At 38.2% G+C, this 19,175-nt stretch overlaps 1 protein-coding gene across 2 annotated transcripts in view; it reads right to left on the minus strand.

Moving 5' to 3' along the window:
• Nucleotides 1-19,175, minus strand: part of Diaph3 (diaphanous-related formin 3) — a 459,706-nt gene that overhangs the window by 288,912 nt on the left and 151,619 nt on the right. For both annotated transcript variants that reach the window (XM_087585391.1, NM_001305172.1), the window contains 5 exon segments: nucleotides 13,670-13,780; nucleotides 13,274-13,392; nucleotides 12,287-12,403; nucleotides 8,564-8,682; nucleotides 4,628-4,692 (listed from right to left, as the gene is read on the minus strand). In XM_087585391.1, the coding sequence (XP_087441517.1) occupies nucleotides 4,628-4,692; nucleotides 8,564-8,682; nucleotides 12,287-12,403; nucleotides 13,274-13,392; nucleotides 13,670-13,780 (531 nt within the window).

A 19,175-nucleotide genomic window follows, 5' to 3' on the forward strand; every position in this document is an offset into this window, starting at 1 on the left:
GGTGAGTAGATAGGGATATAGAATTAGAGGAGAGACAGGAGTACGATTAAAATGCAGTGCATGAAGTTCAGAACCATTACTATTTATTTACAGTTTTTTTCAAGTTGAAAGTTTTAAAACGAAGTGCACGCTCAGCCTGGTCAAGCACATTTTCTGCGTATTGTGCTAGTTTATTTTGGTCGACTTGACATGAACTAGAGTCTCCATGGAAGATAGAATGGAGAATTGCTGCTATCAGATGGACTGGTGGACATATCTGTGGAGACACTTTCCTGACTGGTCATCAGTCTACCTAGTTTCCATTGCAGAATAAATATGTCACGGTATGGCTCCAGTATGTCCCTCAAAAGTGGTAGGTTGTGGGGAGAGGTAGAGATAGAGAGATAGAGAGCAGGGTGGAGAGAGGGGGACAGATCATGGACAGTCCTTCTTGTCAGCAACACTGTTATTCAGAAGCAAACTAACAACCCTGGGTACATAAAGCCTGCCACCAATAAAAACAGACTACAGGAAAGACAATCACATCACTAAGTGACGGAGTCATGGAGAAAAGAGGCCACACCTCAGATTTTAGGAACTTGAGAGAGCAATAAAATTTCAAGAGTAAGCCATTAAATGGTGTACAATCTGCTGAGAGTTCTGAAGGAAAGCATGCTAAGAAAGTAATATGCAAAGTTGCCACTTCGAAAAACCCAAGCAGCAGCTGTGTGAATTATTGAGAGAAAAAGAATTACTAGGCACAGAAATTAGCTTTGAGTCCACTGCAGTTGTCAACGCAAGGATGAGGTAAAGGAGAGAATACCAGAAGTCAATAAGGATAGAAATTCAAAAGGCCTTGTAACTGAGTATAGGAAATTTAAACCAAGCAATGACAGTGCATGCTTTTAAATTCAGGAGGAGGAAGAAGGTGGAGCTCTAATTTGAGCCCAGCTTAGTCTAAACAGCAATTTCCAGGGCAGCCAGAGGTACACCAAGAAACCAGATCTCAAAGAAATGAACATTTTAAGAAGAAATGAAATTAAAAGGAGAAATTAGGAAGCACTGTATATTTAAGATAAGGACAAGTATTTTGTTGTTGTTTTTAGACTAGAAACCTATGATAGATAATATAGCAAGGAAGTTAAGAATACCAAGCGCAAAGAGAAAATGTATTACTAGAGAAAATGTGTTGGCTTTAATTAACATTAATTACTGGACACAGTCTACTTATGAAAGAAGAGGTATATTCAGCTCAGAACTTCAGAGATTCAAGTGCAAAAGGCACAGAACAGGAACTACGATGAAGTGAAACCCACGGCTATAGCACTTCATGGCCAAGGCAGTCAGGAAAGCACTGTATACAGCAAGCAACGATTCAAAGGTGTCAAAGACTTAAGCATGCCTAGTGTTTACTAAACTAAATGCCCTCCCAGAGCTTCCCAACTGCCAGGGTTATATGCCTGTAGCCAAACCACTTAGACCTGAGTCTACGTAGTTACAGCACATCCAAACTTCATGTTAAGCTTGAGGTATCAGTCAGAAATTCAATAGACATTCATAAATGTACCTGCTTCTTTGGATACTCAGATACTGTACATTGATTCCTCAGAGTTAACGGGCATCATTAGCTTCATTAATTCTTGCCTAGTTACCCAAGGCTAAGTGAGAACTCTTCTGCAGGCTGACAAACCAATACATACGAATCACCATATGGCCATATGAATGCTCTAATGTGTATGTTATGAATGTACTAATGTGTAATGTTATCCACCTTAACAACACTCAACTCGTAAGCTCACAAAAGTGAAAAACCTCTAGCTTACTTTTCACTGCCTTAAATGTATAATTAAATTCAGGAAATATTTATTAAGTGATGAGCCAATTCCTGCCAAATCCAAAAGTTAAATGACTACATCAATATCATTGATTGAATTTCTCAGCATCCAAACTCCTTTCTCATTTTTACAATGAAAACAAATTTCATTAAAAGAAAAATGTAAGCAACACTGAACAAGCAAGCAAACTTATCAGAATAAGGAGGCTTTCTGACAATAAGAATTTTGGAATATAAAATGCAGACAGAATGGATTTACTTGGGGACAATAGAAAAAATGAAGTAGATTATAATGAGTATAGTCTATAAAACTTATTAAATGACTTGGTGATACTAATAATATCAACATTTTTTATTAAAGAGATAAATGCCCATTTCCTCACTTACAAAGGAATCAGGTAAATTATAAAGCTTGCTTGACATTTTTATAATATCTCCGATCAAATCCCAGTAGCCTTGAGGATAAACCAGTGTCTCTTAAAGTAGACCTTAGGGAAACTGGTAGGAAAGTGCTCTTGTCCCCAACACCATCCCCAGAAAAGAAAGAAGGTAAAAAAGAAACTAGCTGGAGCAGTATTATACTAACAAAATTCCACTCCGGAATGTCAAGAAACACAGTGAGGGTTGTTTCTGCTTAATTTCCCTGCCTGGGGTAAATGTGTTGGTGCCTGTGTACAGGAAGGTTGATAATGCAATACCCTCCATACACGTTCTGACATCTCACCTCCTCATTTGTCAAATGTATGCACCTAAATAACAAACGTACTAGGAACTGTGATAGCTTCCTGCCTAAAGCAAAGTGTTTACATGTGTCCTCACAATGCTATCGGAGCCAAGTTTCTGCTGATACATACAAGATGGTATGGCACTAGAAATCTTTTATGGAGCCAGAGTATTTTCTGAATACACATAAGGCATACAACTTCTGGCTTTAAAAAGGCAGCTAACCTTGAACAAGGTCTTTTATTGACATGTAAAGCTTGCTATTTAAGAAAATGTGTTGAGTACTCCGTATTCAGCTCTATTGATATTCTCTACACAGCCACAACACATAAATGCAGTGTCTAATATTCCTGATGTATCTGTGTCTAATACTTGAAATTCAGTACTACATGCCTGAAAAGTGCAGGTAGTCACTAAGCTTTGAATACAATGTTGGCTGAGAGAACAGTCACACTGTATCTAAGAGCTATAAACCATTTTATGACCATTTGGATGTTTAAATAATTAATCATTTTTGTGCCAAACCAAATCTTCTAGGCAGTGGCAACATCAAATTCAAAGCTGTAACCCTGGTGTGCTGACTGAGTTTGGTCAACTTGACATAAACAAGAGTCCTCAAGAAAGAGATATTTTTAACTGGGAAATACTGTCCATGTCCTGTGGGCATGTCTGTGGGTTATTTTCTAAAGTGATGGTTCAGGTAGGAGGGTCCAGCTCCCTGTGGTAGTATCACCCCTGTTCAGGTGATTCTGGGTTATAAGAAAGCAGACTGAGACCACTGAGAAGAAAGCCAATAGGCAGTGTCCCCCCTCCCACCATGGTCTCTACTACAGTTCCTGCACTGGGCTCCTGGATAACTTCCCTCTGAAAAATGTTAACATATAAGCAAAATGAGCCCCTATGTGTCCACATTGGTTTTGGTCAGTATTTTACCAAAGCAAGACAAATTTAACTAGGACACCTGGCATACGGCCAATGGTCTAGAAGGGTTTGGTTGATTCCATTCCCTAGGGCATCAAAATTTCAGACATAAAATTTGACAGAAGTTCATCAAACCTGAAAGAATTTCTATTTGCAAGTTATATGTAATCATCAAGTTTATAAGAAAAGAGGACTCTTTTCAGGCACTCTTAGGTCCTCCTCCATTAACAATGTATAGTTCATGGATAGTGCCTAACATAAAAGTCTTATAAGGAAATGCCTATACGGTTTAATTATATGGCAGCATAGTTATTTCATCAACATGAGAAGCTACATCCAAGAATTCAATTCTGAATGACTACTTCAAATGTCAATCATCAAACCAAGAAACTATCTAAAAGAGATCTAAGTCAGTAAAAAGGGGGCAAAATACTACACCAACAAAAAGCAAATATGGGTAGAGTCAGAAAAATTGCTAGGCTGAAGCAACTGAAGCTGGGGGTACTCTGTAGTTTCTTTTTTTACTTAAAAAAAAAAAAAAAAACCAAACCAAACAAAAAACAACTGAGACAGTATCTCTCTGTGTTGCCCTGGTTCCCTGGTTGTCATGGAACACACTATGTACATCTGGCTCTGCCTGCCTCTAGGATCACACAAGGCTACTTAAAATAGTTTTTAATTTATATATATATATATATATATATATATATATATATATATATATATAAAAATCTCCCACCTTTCCTCTCTCTAATCATTCATTCATTCAAGAAGTATTTCCTGAGCTGGAGAGATGGTCAGTCATTAAAGGATAGGGTCACAACCAAAAATATAAGAAGTATTTCTTGGATTGCTTATAAATCCAGAAATTGTTCACGGTGTACAGTATGAAGAAAGGAAATAAAAGTCCCAGGCTTACTCTGGAAGAATAGCTAATACAACATATATTCAGGTTTAAACACGTGATGGCGTGGCATCTCATAAAGCCAGAAAAGGAAGTGGAGAGGTGGAACACATTTCCAATAACAAACGCTCTAGCTAGTACTCCATGGAGCAAGGCGCTTTCACATGCTCGCAGGACATGAGATCAGCTGCAGTAACAAACACTCGGAAGAGGCAGCGCCCAGCAGCAGCTCCAACCCCAGCCGGCAGAGTGAAGCAGTTACTTACTTTCTTGCAATGTTCTGATGCTTTCTCTTCCCACTCTTCTAGTTTTGCCTGATCTATGCAAACATCTAAAATGAAAGTAACAAAAATTAAATTGAAGCTTTATGCAAACTATTGATGATTTTATGAAGAAAAGAAATCACAGAAAACGTAATCAATAATAAGGGAAGTAAAGTGGAGGAACATAGCACAAAGTTACAAAAAGGCTCCCTAAGGTGTGACGCTGGGTAACTCCTGTTGAACCTTCTGTGAGGGAAGAGGAGACGGTTCACTGGGAAGATACAACACGGAAAGATTTCCATTCCAATGTGGATTTGGAAAGCAGAAATGGCAACACATCATCAACCAAGAAAATAAGCAGCAGTGTGAAACAAAGTTAGGGGAGATGAAGCAACTGGCAAGCATTTCTTTTCCCTACCAGAGTGATCATATAGAAATTCAATGAGAAATCACAACAGATATGTAATCCAGAAGGCGGAACATTAGAGCTTGCATAGGTAAACCAACCGTCCTATAGAATAACGGACATATATGCTTTACCGATGAATAATTAGTAAAGAGTTAACTGGGTTTCCTTTCATCTGACAAATCTAGTCTACGGAACTTTACATTTAGACTACTCATTTAATTGTCACTATGTTCATAGGCACTGGAAATAAAATCAATGCACAACAATAATGGACTAAGTTACTATATACATTCAGCTGTCGAATGCTAGGTATGACAAATTTTTTGCTTATTTATCATAATGTACTTTGTGTTTCTTTTAATAAAACCAATACACTAATGAGTTTAAGGAAACAATAGTATAGTAATAGAGAAAACAAAATATCAGTTCTATTACATAAAAACAACTTATAAATTATATTTTGCACTACTTTGTTGGCTATTTTATTTAAAACTAAATGTTACACAATTTAAGGCATTTTAGGTAATTTCCAACTATAAAAGATTAAAACAAATCTCACCCATCTAGTTCTAATAATTTTACCATATTATTAAAAAATTGACTACCACATCCCCATACATATACAGCCATCCAATTAGACAAGATGGATGAAGCAAAGAAGTGCAGGCCGACAGGAGCCGGATGTAGATCGCTCCTGAGAGACACAGCCAGAATACAGCAAACACAGAGGCGAATGCCAGCAGCAAACCACTGAACTGAGAATAGGACCCCCGTTGAAGGAATCAGAGAAAGAACTGGAAGAGCTTGAAGGGGCTCGAGACCCCTTATGAACAACAATGCCAAGCAACCAGAGCTTCCAGGGATTAAGCCACTACCTAAGGACTATACATGGACTGACCCTGGACTCTGACCTCATAGGTAGCAATGAATATTCTAGTAAGATCACCAGTGGAAGGGGAAGCCCTTGGTCCTGATAAGACTGAACCCCCAGTGAACGTGATTGTTGGGGGGAGGGCGGCAATGGGGGGAGGATGGGGAGGGGAACACCCATAAAGAAGGGGAGGGGGAGGGATTAGGGGGATGTTTGCCTGGAAACCGGGAAAGGGAATAACACTCGAAATGTAAATAAGAAACACTCAAGTTTAAAAAAAAAAAATTGACTACCTATAAAAATGGGGAGGTGGATGGTTCTCACTTGCTATGCAATGTCCCTTCATTCTTACTACAAAATGCCAACATACATTAGTTCACCTCCTAGACCTCGGCAACTTCAACTTGAAATCTACAAAAAAAGCAAAAACTTTGCTTCTAAGTGCCACTAAGGAGTTCCTTACTTCCTGACCAACCTCCAATGCCCTTGGCAGAGATCCAGGTTCAAAGGGCTGGCATGTTTTACAAGCCTTTTGGATCACTGATTACTTTTCATTGGGTAGTACGAACATTTAGTAAACGCTGCTGTTTAAGAAGATAATCTGTGGAATTATACATAAATGAAGTTTTGGAAGAGTTGTAACCTTAAGGGCCATGAATGAGGTGGTACCTTAAGAGAATCTTGTTGTCTATGCTAACTCTGCATCAGCCAGCACTGATCATTAGGAATACTGCGGTTTGCTGAGCACTGCGCAGCTTCAAATACTGACATATGTCTATATACATTATTGAACGAATCACATAGGCTAATGCCCTCGATGACCTTGGAAGGAAGGAAATGATTTGGTACTGAGAAGCTACTATCAACCTAACAGCTCACACAAGCATTCAAAACTCAAGTTCTCATGTAAATAGTCTAGACTTCTGTATTTGCAAGAATTTCTGTTGGTCATTTTCTCTGAAATAACGGCGTTATTTCATTTTGTCTCTTAATCTGTGTGCATTGGGAATCTATGGGGGTGGCTCCTGAGTTACAACACTCAACAAAGGACTCAAATAGGGAAGTGAATGACTGTGGTGTATGTGCCAGCGTGTGTACACTGTGTGGTGTATGCGCCTGTATGTGTAGACTGTGTGGTGTATGCACCAGCATGTGTACACTGTGTGGTGTATGCGCCAGCGTGTGTACACTGTGTGGTGTATGCGCCTGTATGTGTACACTGTGTGGTGTATGCACCAGCGTGTATACACTGTGTGGTGTATGCGCCTGCGTGTGTACACTGTGTGGTGTATGCGCCTGTGTGTACACTGTGTGGTGTATGCGCCTGTATGTGTACACTGTGTGGTGTATGCGCCTGTATGTGTACACTGTGTGGTGTATGCGCCTGTGTGTGTACACTGTGTGGTGTATGCGCCTGCGTGTACACTGTGTGGTGTATGCGCCTGCGTGTGTACACTGTGTGGTGTATGCGCCTGCGTGTGTACACTGTGTGGTGTATGCGCCTGTGTGTACACTGTGTGGTGTATGCGCCTGCGTGTGTACACTGTGTGGTGTATGCGCCTGTGTGTACACTGTGTGGTGTATGCGCCTGTGTGTGTACACTGTGTGGTGTATGCGCCTGTGTGTGTACACTGTGTGGTGTATGCGCCTGCGTGTGTCCACTGTGTGGTGTATGCGCCTGTGTGTGTACACTGTGTGGTGTATGCGCCTGCGTGTGTACACTGTGTGGTGTATGCGCCTGTGTGTGTACACTGTGTGGTGTATGCGCCTGTGTGTACATAGATCCACTTTGACATAACTCTACTTGCAGATCCAATGCCCGCTTCCTTCCTCTGCAAGCCCCAGGCAAGCATGAGACACACAAATATACATTTGCACAAAACATCCATACACAGGAAATAAAATTAAATAAATCCTAAAAGTGGGCTACACAGGAGTTTCATTCACACGACAGGAAGAGAGCTGGAGAGATCTGTGTAGGAACAGCTGCTATGAAACCATCATACAAGAGTTTGGGTCCTCAAACTCACATAAAAGCTTCCCATACACGTATGCAATGGCAACAAGCAGGAGAATAAAGACAAAAAAGCTTGCCTAGGCTCGGTGACTGCCAGCTGGCCCCAAAATGCAAGTTCAGGTTTCAGCAAGAACCTACATGCATTTCTCCCTATCCAAAGCAGTGCATACACAAACATATACTCTACACCACAGAGAAATGGCCAAAAACAAAAGGCAAGTTCTGCTTATAAATCAAATATGATGTCCATTTTCTCAATGTGCTCTGAAATGCACATATCCCATTGTATACCACAGAATTTTAAAAGGGCGTATGAATATTCAATAAATTAATATTAGTCAAAAATTCTCAAATTCCCTGTTCCAGTGTGCTGAAAGAAAAGTATACAATGACTATCACTAGAGTTCGGTGCCAACATTGTGATAACCTATTTTATAAACTATGGTTTGGAATCATCAGTTGTAGATCCCAACACACAACAGTTTGTATGACGTTAACAATATAGCTTTGACATTAGAGAATTCATAATCAAGGGTCAAGAGTTCCCAGGAGATCTCCGGTCAAATGAAGAAAACCAATACCTTACAGCTAACCCATGGGACCAGACTCGAGGTTGTTCTATTTAAACAAAGAAATACTCACCTACAAACTGACTTAAGTCCAAATCTAGTCTTTTTCTGTATGTGAAGTCGGGGTCTATTCCATCTCTATGCAATACAATCTGTGACACACACTCGTCAATTAACTTGAAGTACTGCTGTCTAAAACCAAAGAGAGCAAATATATACTCAATAAATACACTCAAAGAGCAGAATTTTATATTAAAAGAATATTCTTGATATAAGTCTGACTTCAAATTGAAATTATATTCAGCCCAATTCAAGAGATGGCATAAAAACAGCATGGGAAACTCATCTTTCTTAGAAAACCATGAGATATTTTTAATGACATGTCAGGAAGTACACTGTCCACTGAGGGTATTTTCTTATAAAATCAATAAAAATGATCTTCATTTTTAAAAAAAGATACACTCTGGATCACCAACCAGGCAGCATAAACCAGCTGAGATGAGGCCTCCAACACATATACAGTAGAGGACTCCTGGGTCTGGATTCAGTCAGAGAAGATGGTCTAATCCTCAAGAGACTGGAAGCCCCCAGAAGGTCTGGTGGGGTGGGTGGGGTGGGGAGATCCTTGTGGAGACCAGGAAGGGGAAAGGTGGTAATGGGATGTGGAACCCTTGGGGGATGGACCAGGAAGAGAATAAAATCTAGCGGGGAGAGGGAGAGGGAGAGGGAGAGGGAGAGGGAGAGGGAGAGAGGAGAGGGAGAGGGACAGGGACAGGGAGAGGGAGAGGGACAGGGAGAGGGAGAGGGAGAGGGAGAGGGAGAGAGGGAGAGGGACAGGGAGAGGGAGAGAGAGAAGTGGGGGGAGGGAGGGAGTGAGGGAGGGAGGCAGGCAGGCAGGCAAGCAAAGCAAGCTACCTTCAACAACAACAACAACAAAAAAAAAAAAAAAAAAAAAGTGAGACTGCTTAAAGCCACCCTCAGAGTACAGCGAGTACAGCTACTGAATGGCCACCAGGAATTCATCTTCTTAGTGTAAACCAACCCATCAAAAATCTTCTCTAAGAATTTCACTGGAACTTCTTAATATCATGTTATGGAAAGAAATTCAGAATTGACAACTCTAAAGAATATGCAACCAAATTAATAAATATATCTTATTCAAGGAAGACTAGAAAATTTAATATAATATCAGTATACAAAGATCAAAGTTTAACTAAAAACTCCAAAAATAATGAATGTGCTGTCTATACAATTCAATCCATTTGGGAAACAGATGCAGAGACTCAAAGCCAAACAATAGACAGAGCTGGAGGGTGTACTGAAGAGTGGGGGAAGGAGCTGGAAGAGCTGGATGGGGCAGGAACACCACAAGACCATCTACCGACAGACTCAACCAACCTCGGCCCACGGGGCTCACAAAAGCTGGACCACCAACCAATAGCATACATGGCTGGACCTTCGCCCTTGCACAGATGTACCAGACAAGCAGATCATTCCTCAGGTGGGTCCCCTAACATTACAGCACACACAGTCTCTGACTCTATTGCCTGCCTTTGGGTCCATTTAACACAGTCGTACTGCTTTACATGGTCTCAGTGGGATAGGATGCCCTTAGTCCTGCTGTACTGATATACCAGGGTGGGTTGGTAACCTCCTCTTCTCTGCGGAAAAAGGAATGGATGTATGGGGGAGAAGGATTGAGGCAGGGACTGGGAGGAGAGGAAGGAGAGAGCTGTGATCGGGCTGTAAAGTGAATAAATAAATGAAGAAAAAACAATTCAATCTATCTTCATTCCTAACAACTTAGGAATATCTCCTTAACTTAAGGCAATGTAAAGAAAATACAAAAAATAAACAATAAATAATAAATTTTGTGTGCAAAGGCAATTCAAGCAGCAGGGTGGTTTATAATAAGGATCCCTACATCCCCCATCACTTGTGAATCGATTTCCTTTCTTGGTGATTTATAAGCAGCTTTTTATTTTTTCTCCAAACCATATTCTTCATATGTGATGGCCCTTTCAGCTTTCTTCCCAATGAACCATATAGGAGTAGTACTATCTGTGTACTAAAAACTTACACCTAATGAACCATTTATAATGCTGAATAAAATTGCTTCAGCTAAACACAGTAACAATAACCCTGAATTCATGGGGGCTCGAGCATCATTAACCAACCAGAGGTTGACAGAGCCAGCCATGTGATATCAAGAAAGGCAGATGTTTCATGTCATTTTCACATAAATTTAGAGTAGAAACACAACACGGTTATTAACAGGCTACCCTATTGTTTTCAATTTAATCAGTTAGTAGGGTCAGGTAGCATTTATTAGTGCTTAACTATTTAGTCTCCTTTTTTAAACAAAGTTCCAAAATATAGCACATTAAAAAACAAAGCAGGTTGCTGGTCAAGTTGAGAATATTTGCAGGAATGGCAATTTCAATAAAAATGTGATGAGTAAAGTACAGCAACTACAAAAAACGTACAGTTTCATTGTCATTCTTCTGGGTCGTAAGATGAAGTAAATAACATTGAGTTAAACTCTCCAGTATCAGCCATGGGCATGCTATCTAAATAAGGCTGTCCTATAAATCCTGTATGAATTACCTTTGAGAAGACTAACTATCCCCCCCCATCATCTACAAATAAAATTTCTGCAAAGCTAAATTGGAATCATAATGATTTTATACTTGAAGACTTAACAGCTGAAACTCATAACTAATAGAAGTAGGAACTGATACGAGGACTCTTTACTGGACACTGTGCCACAAATTCAACTCCAGTTTTCCTTACATAACCGTATTTGATCATTATAGTATAATCTCTTGGGTACTAACTGCATTACCTTATATGAGAAATAAACAAAGAACAATTTGTTAAGCTCAGAGAGCCAAGATACAATCAAGTTTGAAAAGGCATTTGTATCATTTTCTTGATAGATTAAAAATATTAAACACCCAAATATTAATAAGATAGATTCAGACTATTTAAATACTACTAAAAGCAATTGTTAATACTCTGTCTACAACTTATAAAAATAAATCTATCAATAGCATTCTCTGGTGATTATGAAACAACCACAAAATATTACACATGATAATAAATTAATAAGCTGTTAATGGTTTTAACTTTTTTCATTTATTATAGATTACAATTACATAATTTCTCCGTTCCTTTTCATCTGTCCAACCCCTGCAATATAGCCCTTCTTTCTCTCCTTAAAATACATGGTCTTTAATTATTTTACAGGAATGTATGTATATGTAAATATATGTGCACACACAGACACTCATAGAGACAGACAAATATACAGACCCACAAGCAGACTTCTAATTATAACCTGATCATTCTGCATTTTACCTACTAGATCTACAAAACACTCCCCTACCTAAGGTTCAAGGATAATTGTGGAAGATGGAGCTGAAAGACTTTAAGTGCCAGAGGATCAGAAAGAATGCTGGGAAATTATATCTCCCAGTAACATCAGAATTTACACCCAGAAAGTCTCACCAACATGACTGCCTCACTGTGCTCAACGAGAAAGAGCAACAGTAAACATGATTGCAGCTTCATTCATGGGAGAGGGGACAAGAGTGAAATTTCTGGAGTTTAGAAAGCAAGAGTAATAGCATTGTAACCACAGCTAAGTAAATTCATACCTGAAGGAACCAACATAGTCTGCAGATCACTATCATAAAAGGAATAAAAATAACTTGCTTATCTGAATAAAGTATTGGGTGAACGTCACATGTAATAGTTTGATCAGTTAAACATTAGGAAGTATTTTTCCCCTTACCTTATAAAACGATCATTTCGAATGAGCAGAAGATGCTGAAGAATAGAAACAAAATGTCCCTCTGCTCTAGTTTCCTTAACTGTGTCCCATACCACGCTGTAAACATCAGATGCTTCAGTGAGCTGATTAAGGACCATAGAGTTTATTCAAACCCTATACCAAACAGCTAATGTAACACACTGTGTGCTTTACGAAGGCTTGGAAGACTTGTGTGCAAACCACTGTCTAGTAATGGTTCTTTTTAAAGGGCTATCTAGGAATGGAGCATAGAGACACCAGAGATGGCAATTTGACATGAAACTTTCACCCTTCACAATCAATTCTGCTAAAAAAAAAAAAAAAAAAAAAAAAAAAATACAGTGAGCGCATAGCCACAGCTGGTTGGGAACACCCACCATGTTCTAATGGTGTCCTGAGCAAAAAAGCAAGTGCATCAGTGAGAAGCCATGGTAGAAAATAGGATTCTGGTGTCTCAGAAACAGTCCAGATACGTGACCACCCAACAGTTTACATGAGGATCTCAAGGTGTTGAATCCATTGTGGAGAAAAGATGGTTTAACAGGTGGAGTTTATCTCAAATCCAATACTACGAAAAAGGAAGGCAACAGCCATATGGACAACAGACTGTACATATAATGTAACAATCCAGTCTAAGGGAATCACTAACTATAATCATTAATTATACCCTTCCTGTCCACAAATACACAGACAAAACAATAAACTTAAGCTACTAAAATAGTGACACTTTTATAATATATACACATTTTATTTCATGTTTATATAGAATGACTAAAATGTTTCATAGCACTTGCTTTTTTGCTCAGGACACCATTAGAACATGGTGGGTGTTCCCAACCAGCTGTGGCTATGCGCTCACTGTATTTTTTTTTTTTTTTAGCAGAATTGATTGTGAAGGGTGAAAGTTCATTATTACAGCTGAAAGAGTAATTTTACATACTATTGACTAGGACTCAGTGAAAAGGATATTCAAATTCAGCTCTGATATCTTCAAAGCGATGGGAGAACTCACTCAAATCTTCTTCTTTGTGCTCATCAAAGACTTTAAGTTGTATATCCAGGCCATCATTCTTAATACCCTTTAAGTTCTATAGAAATTAGATAAAAATTAGCATGGATTATGTTTTCAATATGAGTAAATTGTCAATAACATAAACAATAAACCAACCATTCAAACCTGACTGGCAGAATTCAAAAACTTATAGTGTTAATACTTAAATCTCATCATCTATATTTCAAAACTAGATTTTTATACTCAAGTCTTTTCCCGCAGATAAATTATTCTTGAGAGTAATTTATCTAAATTTCCCCCACTCAAGTACACTTCTAATTTAAATATTAATGAGGAGACTGCAGGGCACTTACTGGCAATATCTCTTTCAATCCACAACGCATAAATTCATTTCTGAGGTGAAGCCTGAAGTCCAAATCATCAGGAGATGTAACAAGGGCATTTATGAGCTGCATACAAGCTACCTACAACAGATTACACGGGAGACACAGAGAGGGCTTACAGCATTGAAAACAAAAGGAGCAAAAGGAAGGAAATCTAGCTTCCTTCCAATAATTAACAAATATCTCATACAGGAAAGCCTAACAAGGTAAATAAGTAAAATATTGTATATTCAGACATGCATACATATATAAAAAAACATATAGTTTCAACTAAATTCTCATTTATTGCAGGATGACATGCAGAAAACCACTTTTCTCTTCACAGAAACTTCATGTATAGCTGAAATTCTTGCCTAATACCATTCTAAGCACATACATACAAACAAAGACTGGTATGAGAGAGTTAGAAGGAACAGGGGAATATGTTATAATTATAATCACAAAAATAAAAGAAAGAGAGAAAACAAAAAGATATCTCTCTGGAGAAGTATTCGTTGTTGTTGATAATGTTATTTTTCCATGTCTATACTCTACCCCAAGTCTAGCAACAACTACTGGACTACTGATCAATATGTTTGACCTCATGCTGTTCCCTAAATTGTCTTTTCTCCATTCCTTAAGGCAAGGTTTATGTGAATTTAAAATACTGGTTTTGGATTAAGACACCAACAGGGGTCTCAGTTCCTGCTGGTTGAAAAACATAGTAGCGACTTTTTTATATTTGATATCTAAACACTGAAATCTGACCAACATGCCTCGACTGTCAAAACATAAATTTTTTTTTACGTAGAAATGGGAAATATAGCAAAAAAGCAGAAAAAGAAACCATACTTTAAAAAAAAATAAAAAAACCTTAAACAGTCAACCTTTCCAGTACATATTCACTCAGCTGTGACCAGTTCATGTCAAAAAGTCAGCTTTAAATGTTGTTTTCTCCACTCCCTTGCCTTTCTGTACTTGGTACACATAACACTACTTCCCTTCTAAGCATAGAATGTAATTTCCGAAACTCTAAAAGAGGGGGGCAAGGGAGAAAAGATAGAGGAAAAAAAGAGAATGATTTTTGCTAATTTTCCTATACTTGTCTATATTTAGGGAAGCTACATCAGTCTCATTTACCAAAGTTGTAGAAAAATAAAAAATGTAAGAAAGTAGTAAAAGTAAACAAAATTAGTAGAAAATACTGTGTAAGCGGAACAAACAATAGTTAATAGTAGTATGAAATTAAAAACATGAGGCAGGAGAATGACCCAAATCATTTCTGGGAAGGATGCACAAAGACAATTTGCCTGAGAAAGAAAAGTTGGTAGTTAAAGTTTATGCTACATTTATAAAAATCTTTTCCAGTTCTAATAATTGCGTCATAGCTTCCAATTACACTACAATTAATCTAAACCACACAAAATATCTGTAACTATAAATCTATACCAAATCATACTGATTTATATTAAAGAGGAACAACTCAATAATCAAAGGAAAGACCAAAGAGTTTCTTCAGGATACAGAGTTCTGGCATAGTGTCCACACAAACACACAGTACTGTAACACAACATAATTCCATAATGGATTAAATGGCTAGCTGTGGGTACTGGTCCAGAATCTATACTGTGGTGATTTGTAGGAGATTGTCCCCAAGAGTCTCCTATGTTTGAATGCTTGATCCCTAGTTCATGGAACTGCTTAAGAAGGATTAGGAGGTGTAGCCTTGTTAGAGGAGCTGTGTTACTAAGACTGAGATGTGGGGTTTCAAAAGACTCCCTGCTCTGTCTACTGCCTGCAGATCAGTATGCAACGATCTCAGCTCCTACTCCAATGCCATGCATGCTTGTCACCACACTCCCTGGCCTTATGATTATGGACAAACCTCCCAAAACTGTAAGAAAGCCCCAAATTAAATGCTTTCTTCTACAAGTTGTTTTGGTCATGGTGTCTCTTCATACAGGTAAAAGAATAACCAAGACACTGACCATGTGAGTCAGCTCTGAAACACTGAAAAGGTCTCAGGAACTACAGTTGTATACTCAACTAGAAATAAAAAGAAGTTGTATACTCAAATATAAATAAAAAGGTACAAAGAAAACCACAGTGTGTATAAAAAGGCAAAGGTTTACTATATGGGAAGAACAGGAACTAGTATTAAGTGTGAGCAAACTCTACTTAATAGAGACACCAATTCATGAGTCAAGAGGAAGGTCCCTGAAATCCTTAACTTCATTAAAAGGTAGTGACCTAATTACTCATGTCACTCACCTTAACTAAGGAGAGTAAAACAAATTCCAGTGGTAAAAGGCATTCTTCAATAAGATGCATTTACCAAAGTCTATATTCAGAAGATGTAAAATAGGGTCCCCATCAACATTGATTAAACTACAGAAATTGTTTCAAAGGCATGAGAAAACTACTTTCCACTAGAGCTTAAAGGTGAGAAAATGAGTCACTCACAGGATCCTAAAAGCATAATTTAAATAAAGGATCTATCTTTATGCATCAAACTACAGATCTCCTCCATATTGTTGGTTCATAGTTTCTAGCTTAACTGGTGCCTATTCTGTACTTGACACTGTTGTAGATGTTAGACTCAGCTATGACAAAAGGGGCAGGAATTGTTTTTGTACTCCTATATTAGAGTTAGTGTTGCTATGGTGAAATACCATTACCAAAGGCAATATGGGGGAAGAAAGGATTTATTTGGCTTCTAGATCCTGAGTCACAATCCACTGTATAGAGCCAAGGCAAGAACTCAAAGGAGACATGAACCAGCAAGCACAAGCTAATGCAGACAATGAAGGAGTGGAGAATACCAGCTTGCTCCATCTACTTTCTTACTGAAACCAGGACCAGCCTAAGGGAGGCACCCACAAAGGATAGGGGCTATAGGCAATACTACTGGAAAAAGAGTTTCCTATGCAGTACTAGGAAAGTTTTCTATGCAGTGGTTCGTGAAAACCAGTATCTCCAATGGGATCATTTGGATGAAATAGAGAAAAGACGACATTTATGGAATAGTTTTAATCTGTAGATTGTGCAAATCAAAAGCAGAGGGTCACTAGGAAAGTGAAAAGGGATAGAGAGGATCATAAAGTCTAGGAGAATGGAAGTATGATGAATGTGTCAAAATGTAACAAAAACCTGTCCTACAGAAGGACAGAGTGACATAACTGTCAAACACCTACCTTCTCCGTTATACCATGCTCAATCAGAAAGCAGAGCATACAATTCAAACGGACTCAAAAGTAGTCAAATTCATGATACACAGGAAATACTGCTCTTTAATCTTTTAAGCATTCCTACATAAGGACATGTATCTTTAATTGTTACAGAAAAGATTCAATTCTAAAGTTTCAAAAGCAAATACTATAAGCTTACTTGATTATTCTTTCCCCAATTGTGAAAAAGATCTTCTTTCATGAACAAAGGTGTCTTTAACAACACAATTACTACCTGGAGGGCTCAGTGGAGAGCCAAAGTCCCATTCTTGGAGTAACTACAATGGATTTGTTCTAGTGCAGCTACAGCAGGACATACCACAAGGAAGTGAGGCAAATTGAACTTACACTAGCAAGACAACGACCACTACTGTCATGAGCTACAAGCTAAAGGCATTACCAGACACAACAAAATAAATATAATAAACCAGCCAACTCAAAATTACTTAATACAAAGGATGACATCCACCAAGAACAAGGCAAAGAATAAACGGAAATTATTAGAATTAGATAGAGATTAAAAGGACAGAGGGACTGAGCCAACTGCTTACGCAAAGAGGTTCCTGACCTTGAATGTGATGGAATGTTTCTCCAAATACAGATAGATACATACCACCTAAATTCCGTTGGGTACACAATTTACTACAATCTCTCACTCAGCTCAGCACACAATATGAGAAAAAATAAATAACTTATGCATATTTAACCTTTGTCTTTGTCTGAACCTTTCTGCACAAATATGCTTAAGCACAAAATTCAAGGTACATTAACACAATGGATGGTACACAGCCATCCACAAGGCATGTCCAATTTTTCAAAGGTCACAAGAGCAGAGATAACTATGCTGAAGGAATTTAGAAAACAGACTAATGAGAGGGAAAGTGAGCTGTCTTTACAAAGGTCAGCTCGGAGTCAACATGTTCTTTCTTGATATAAGTAGATGTTTTGGTAAACAGACCTGGGGCTAGACCACACTGTGAAAAGAACATGCTCCAGGAGCTCAAACCAGACTGAAAACAAGTACCGGAAAATAATCAAATGAGAATTCAATCAGATCTGTGACTATTCACTAGCTAGGTCTGGAAGACACAGTTTCAACTGTCGTTCATCTTCTCTACCCTACAGCAGAAACCAACTGTCTCTCTGTGCACAATCAAATTTCACATTTATCAAGTTAAGATGAGTAAATGATGCTTATAGATAAAGAAGCTACCTCCAGAATATAAAAAGCTTTAAAGATTTGTTAAATACTACATATGCATTAATTCAGAAACTAAATAGACTATGTAATGTAGATAAACCCCAAAACAGTAATGTGAATCAAAGTAAAGCTCTCTAATCTTATTTATACTCCCAATTGAATGTTCAATAAATGATAGATATGGTTAGAGAACAAGCCAAAACTTGAAAAATGCACATGCCCTACCCACAAATTCAGAAAAATGAATTGCAATACTCAGGGCTAGAATTTGCATGAACAGAAAGATGAAACACAAACTTACACTTTAGAAACATTTACTCCCCTTGAGACATCATTAATTTCTGCCAGGTTCTCCAGTGCATTTTGTAGAAACTACTAGTAATATATTTTTATATCAAGTGGTGGAGAGCTGTAAATAATGGTACATATGCCTCTTAAGGGTAGGACTACATATGCTTCACTTTCTGCAGGTCTGATGAATTCTACGATCTGAGTTATTTTAGAAAAGAACAAGTAAGTAGTCCACAAGAAGACACAATGTCAACCGGTTTTCAGTATAAGTTCATGCATTCAATTTTTATAATGACAGAGGCAGTTAAATAAAAGGAGCTAAGCATGTTTTAAGTGAGGAAGCTCAGAAACTAAAGCTACAGATTCACAACAATGAGTCAAAGACACTAACTCTGCATCCCTCAGAAATGTTTCCAATCTCTCCCCTTACCCAGACCAAACAATTCTTCCCTCATAATTCAGAAACTTGGAACAGTATGTCTGTTTGTTTGGTTTTTTTTTTTTTTTATTGAGTAACTAATGTAGAGGAAGTTGACTTGTACCACATAAGCCTAAGTAGTGAGGTCTTCATTCTATTTGAATTGACTCTAGAGTACAATAAATACATTAAAGAACTCTAAAAATATTGAGAATGAAGGCAAAGGAAGGGAAAAGGTGGCATTGCTTGGATCAGTAGTTTGTTTTCTATTACAAGACAATTCCCGGGAGGCATTCTCAATTCTGCATAATTTACAGTAGAGGCACTGGCATGCTTTATTCTATACAACTCTTACCTCAA

This window comes from Rattus norvegicus, chromosome 15 (assembly GCF_021556685.1).
Source record: "Rattus norvegicus strain SHRSP/BbbUtx chromosome 15, alternate assembly SHRSP_T2T, whole genome shotgun sequence".
Classification (NCBI taxonomy): Eukaryota; Metazoa; Chordata; class Mammalia; order Rodentia; family Muridae; genus Rattus; species Rattus norvegicus.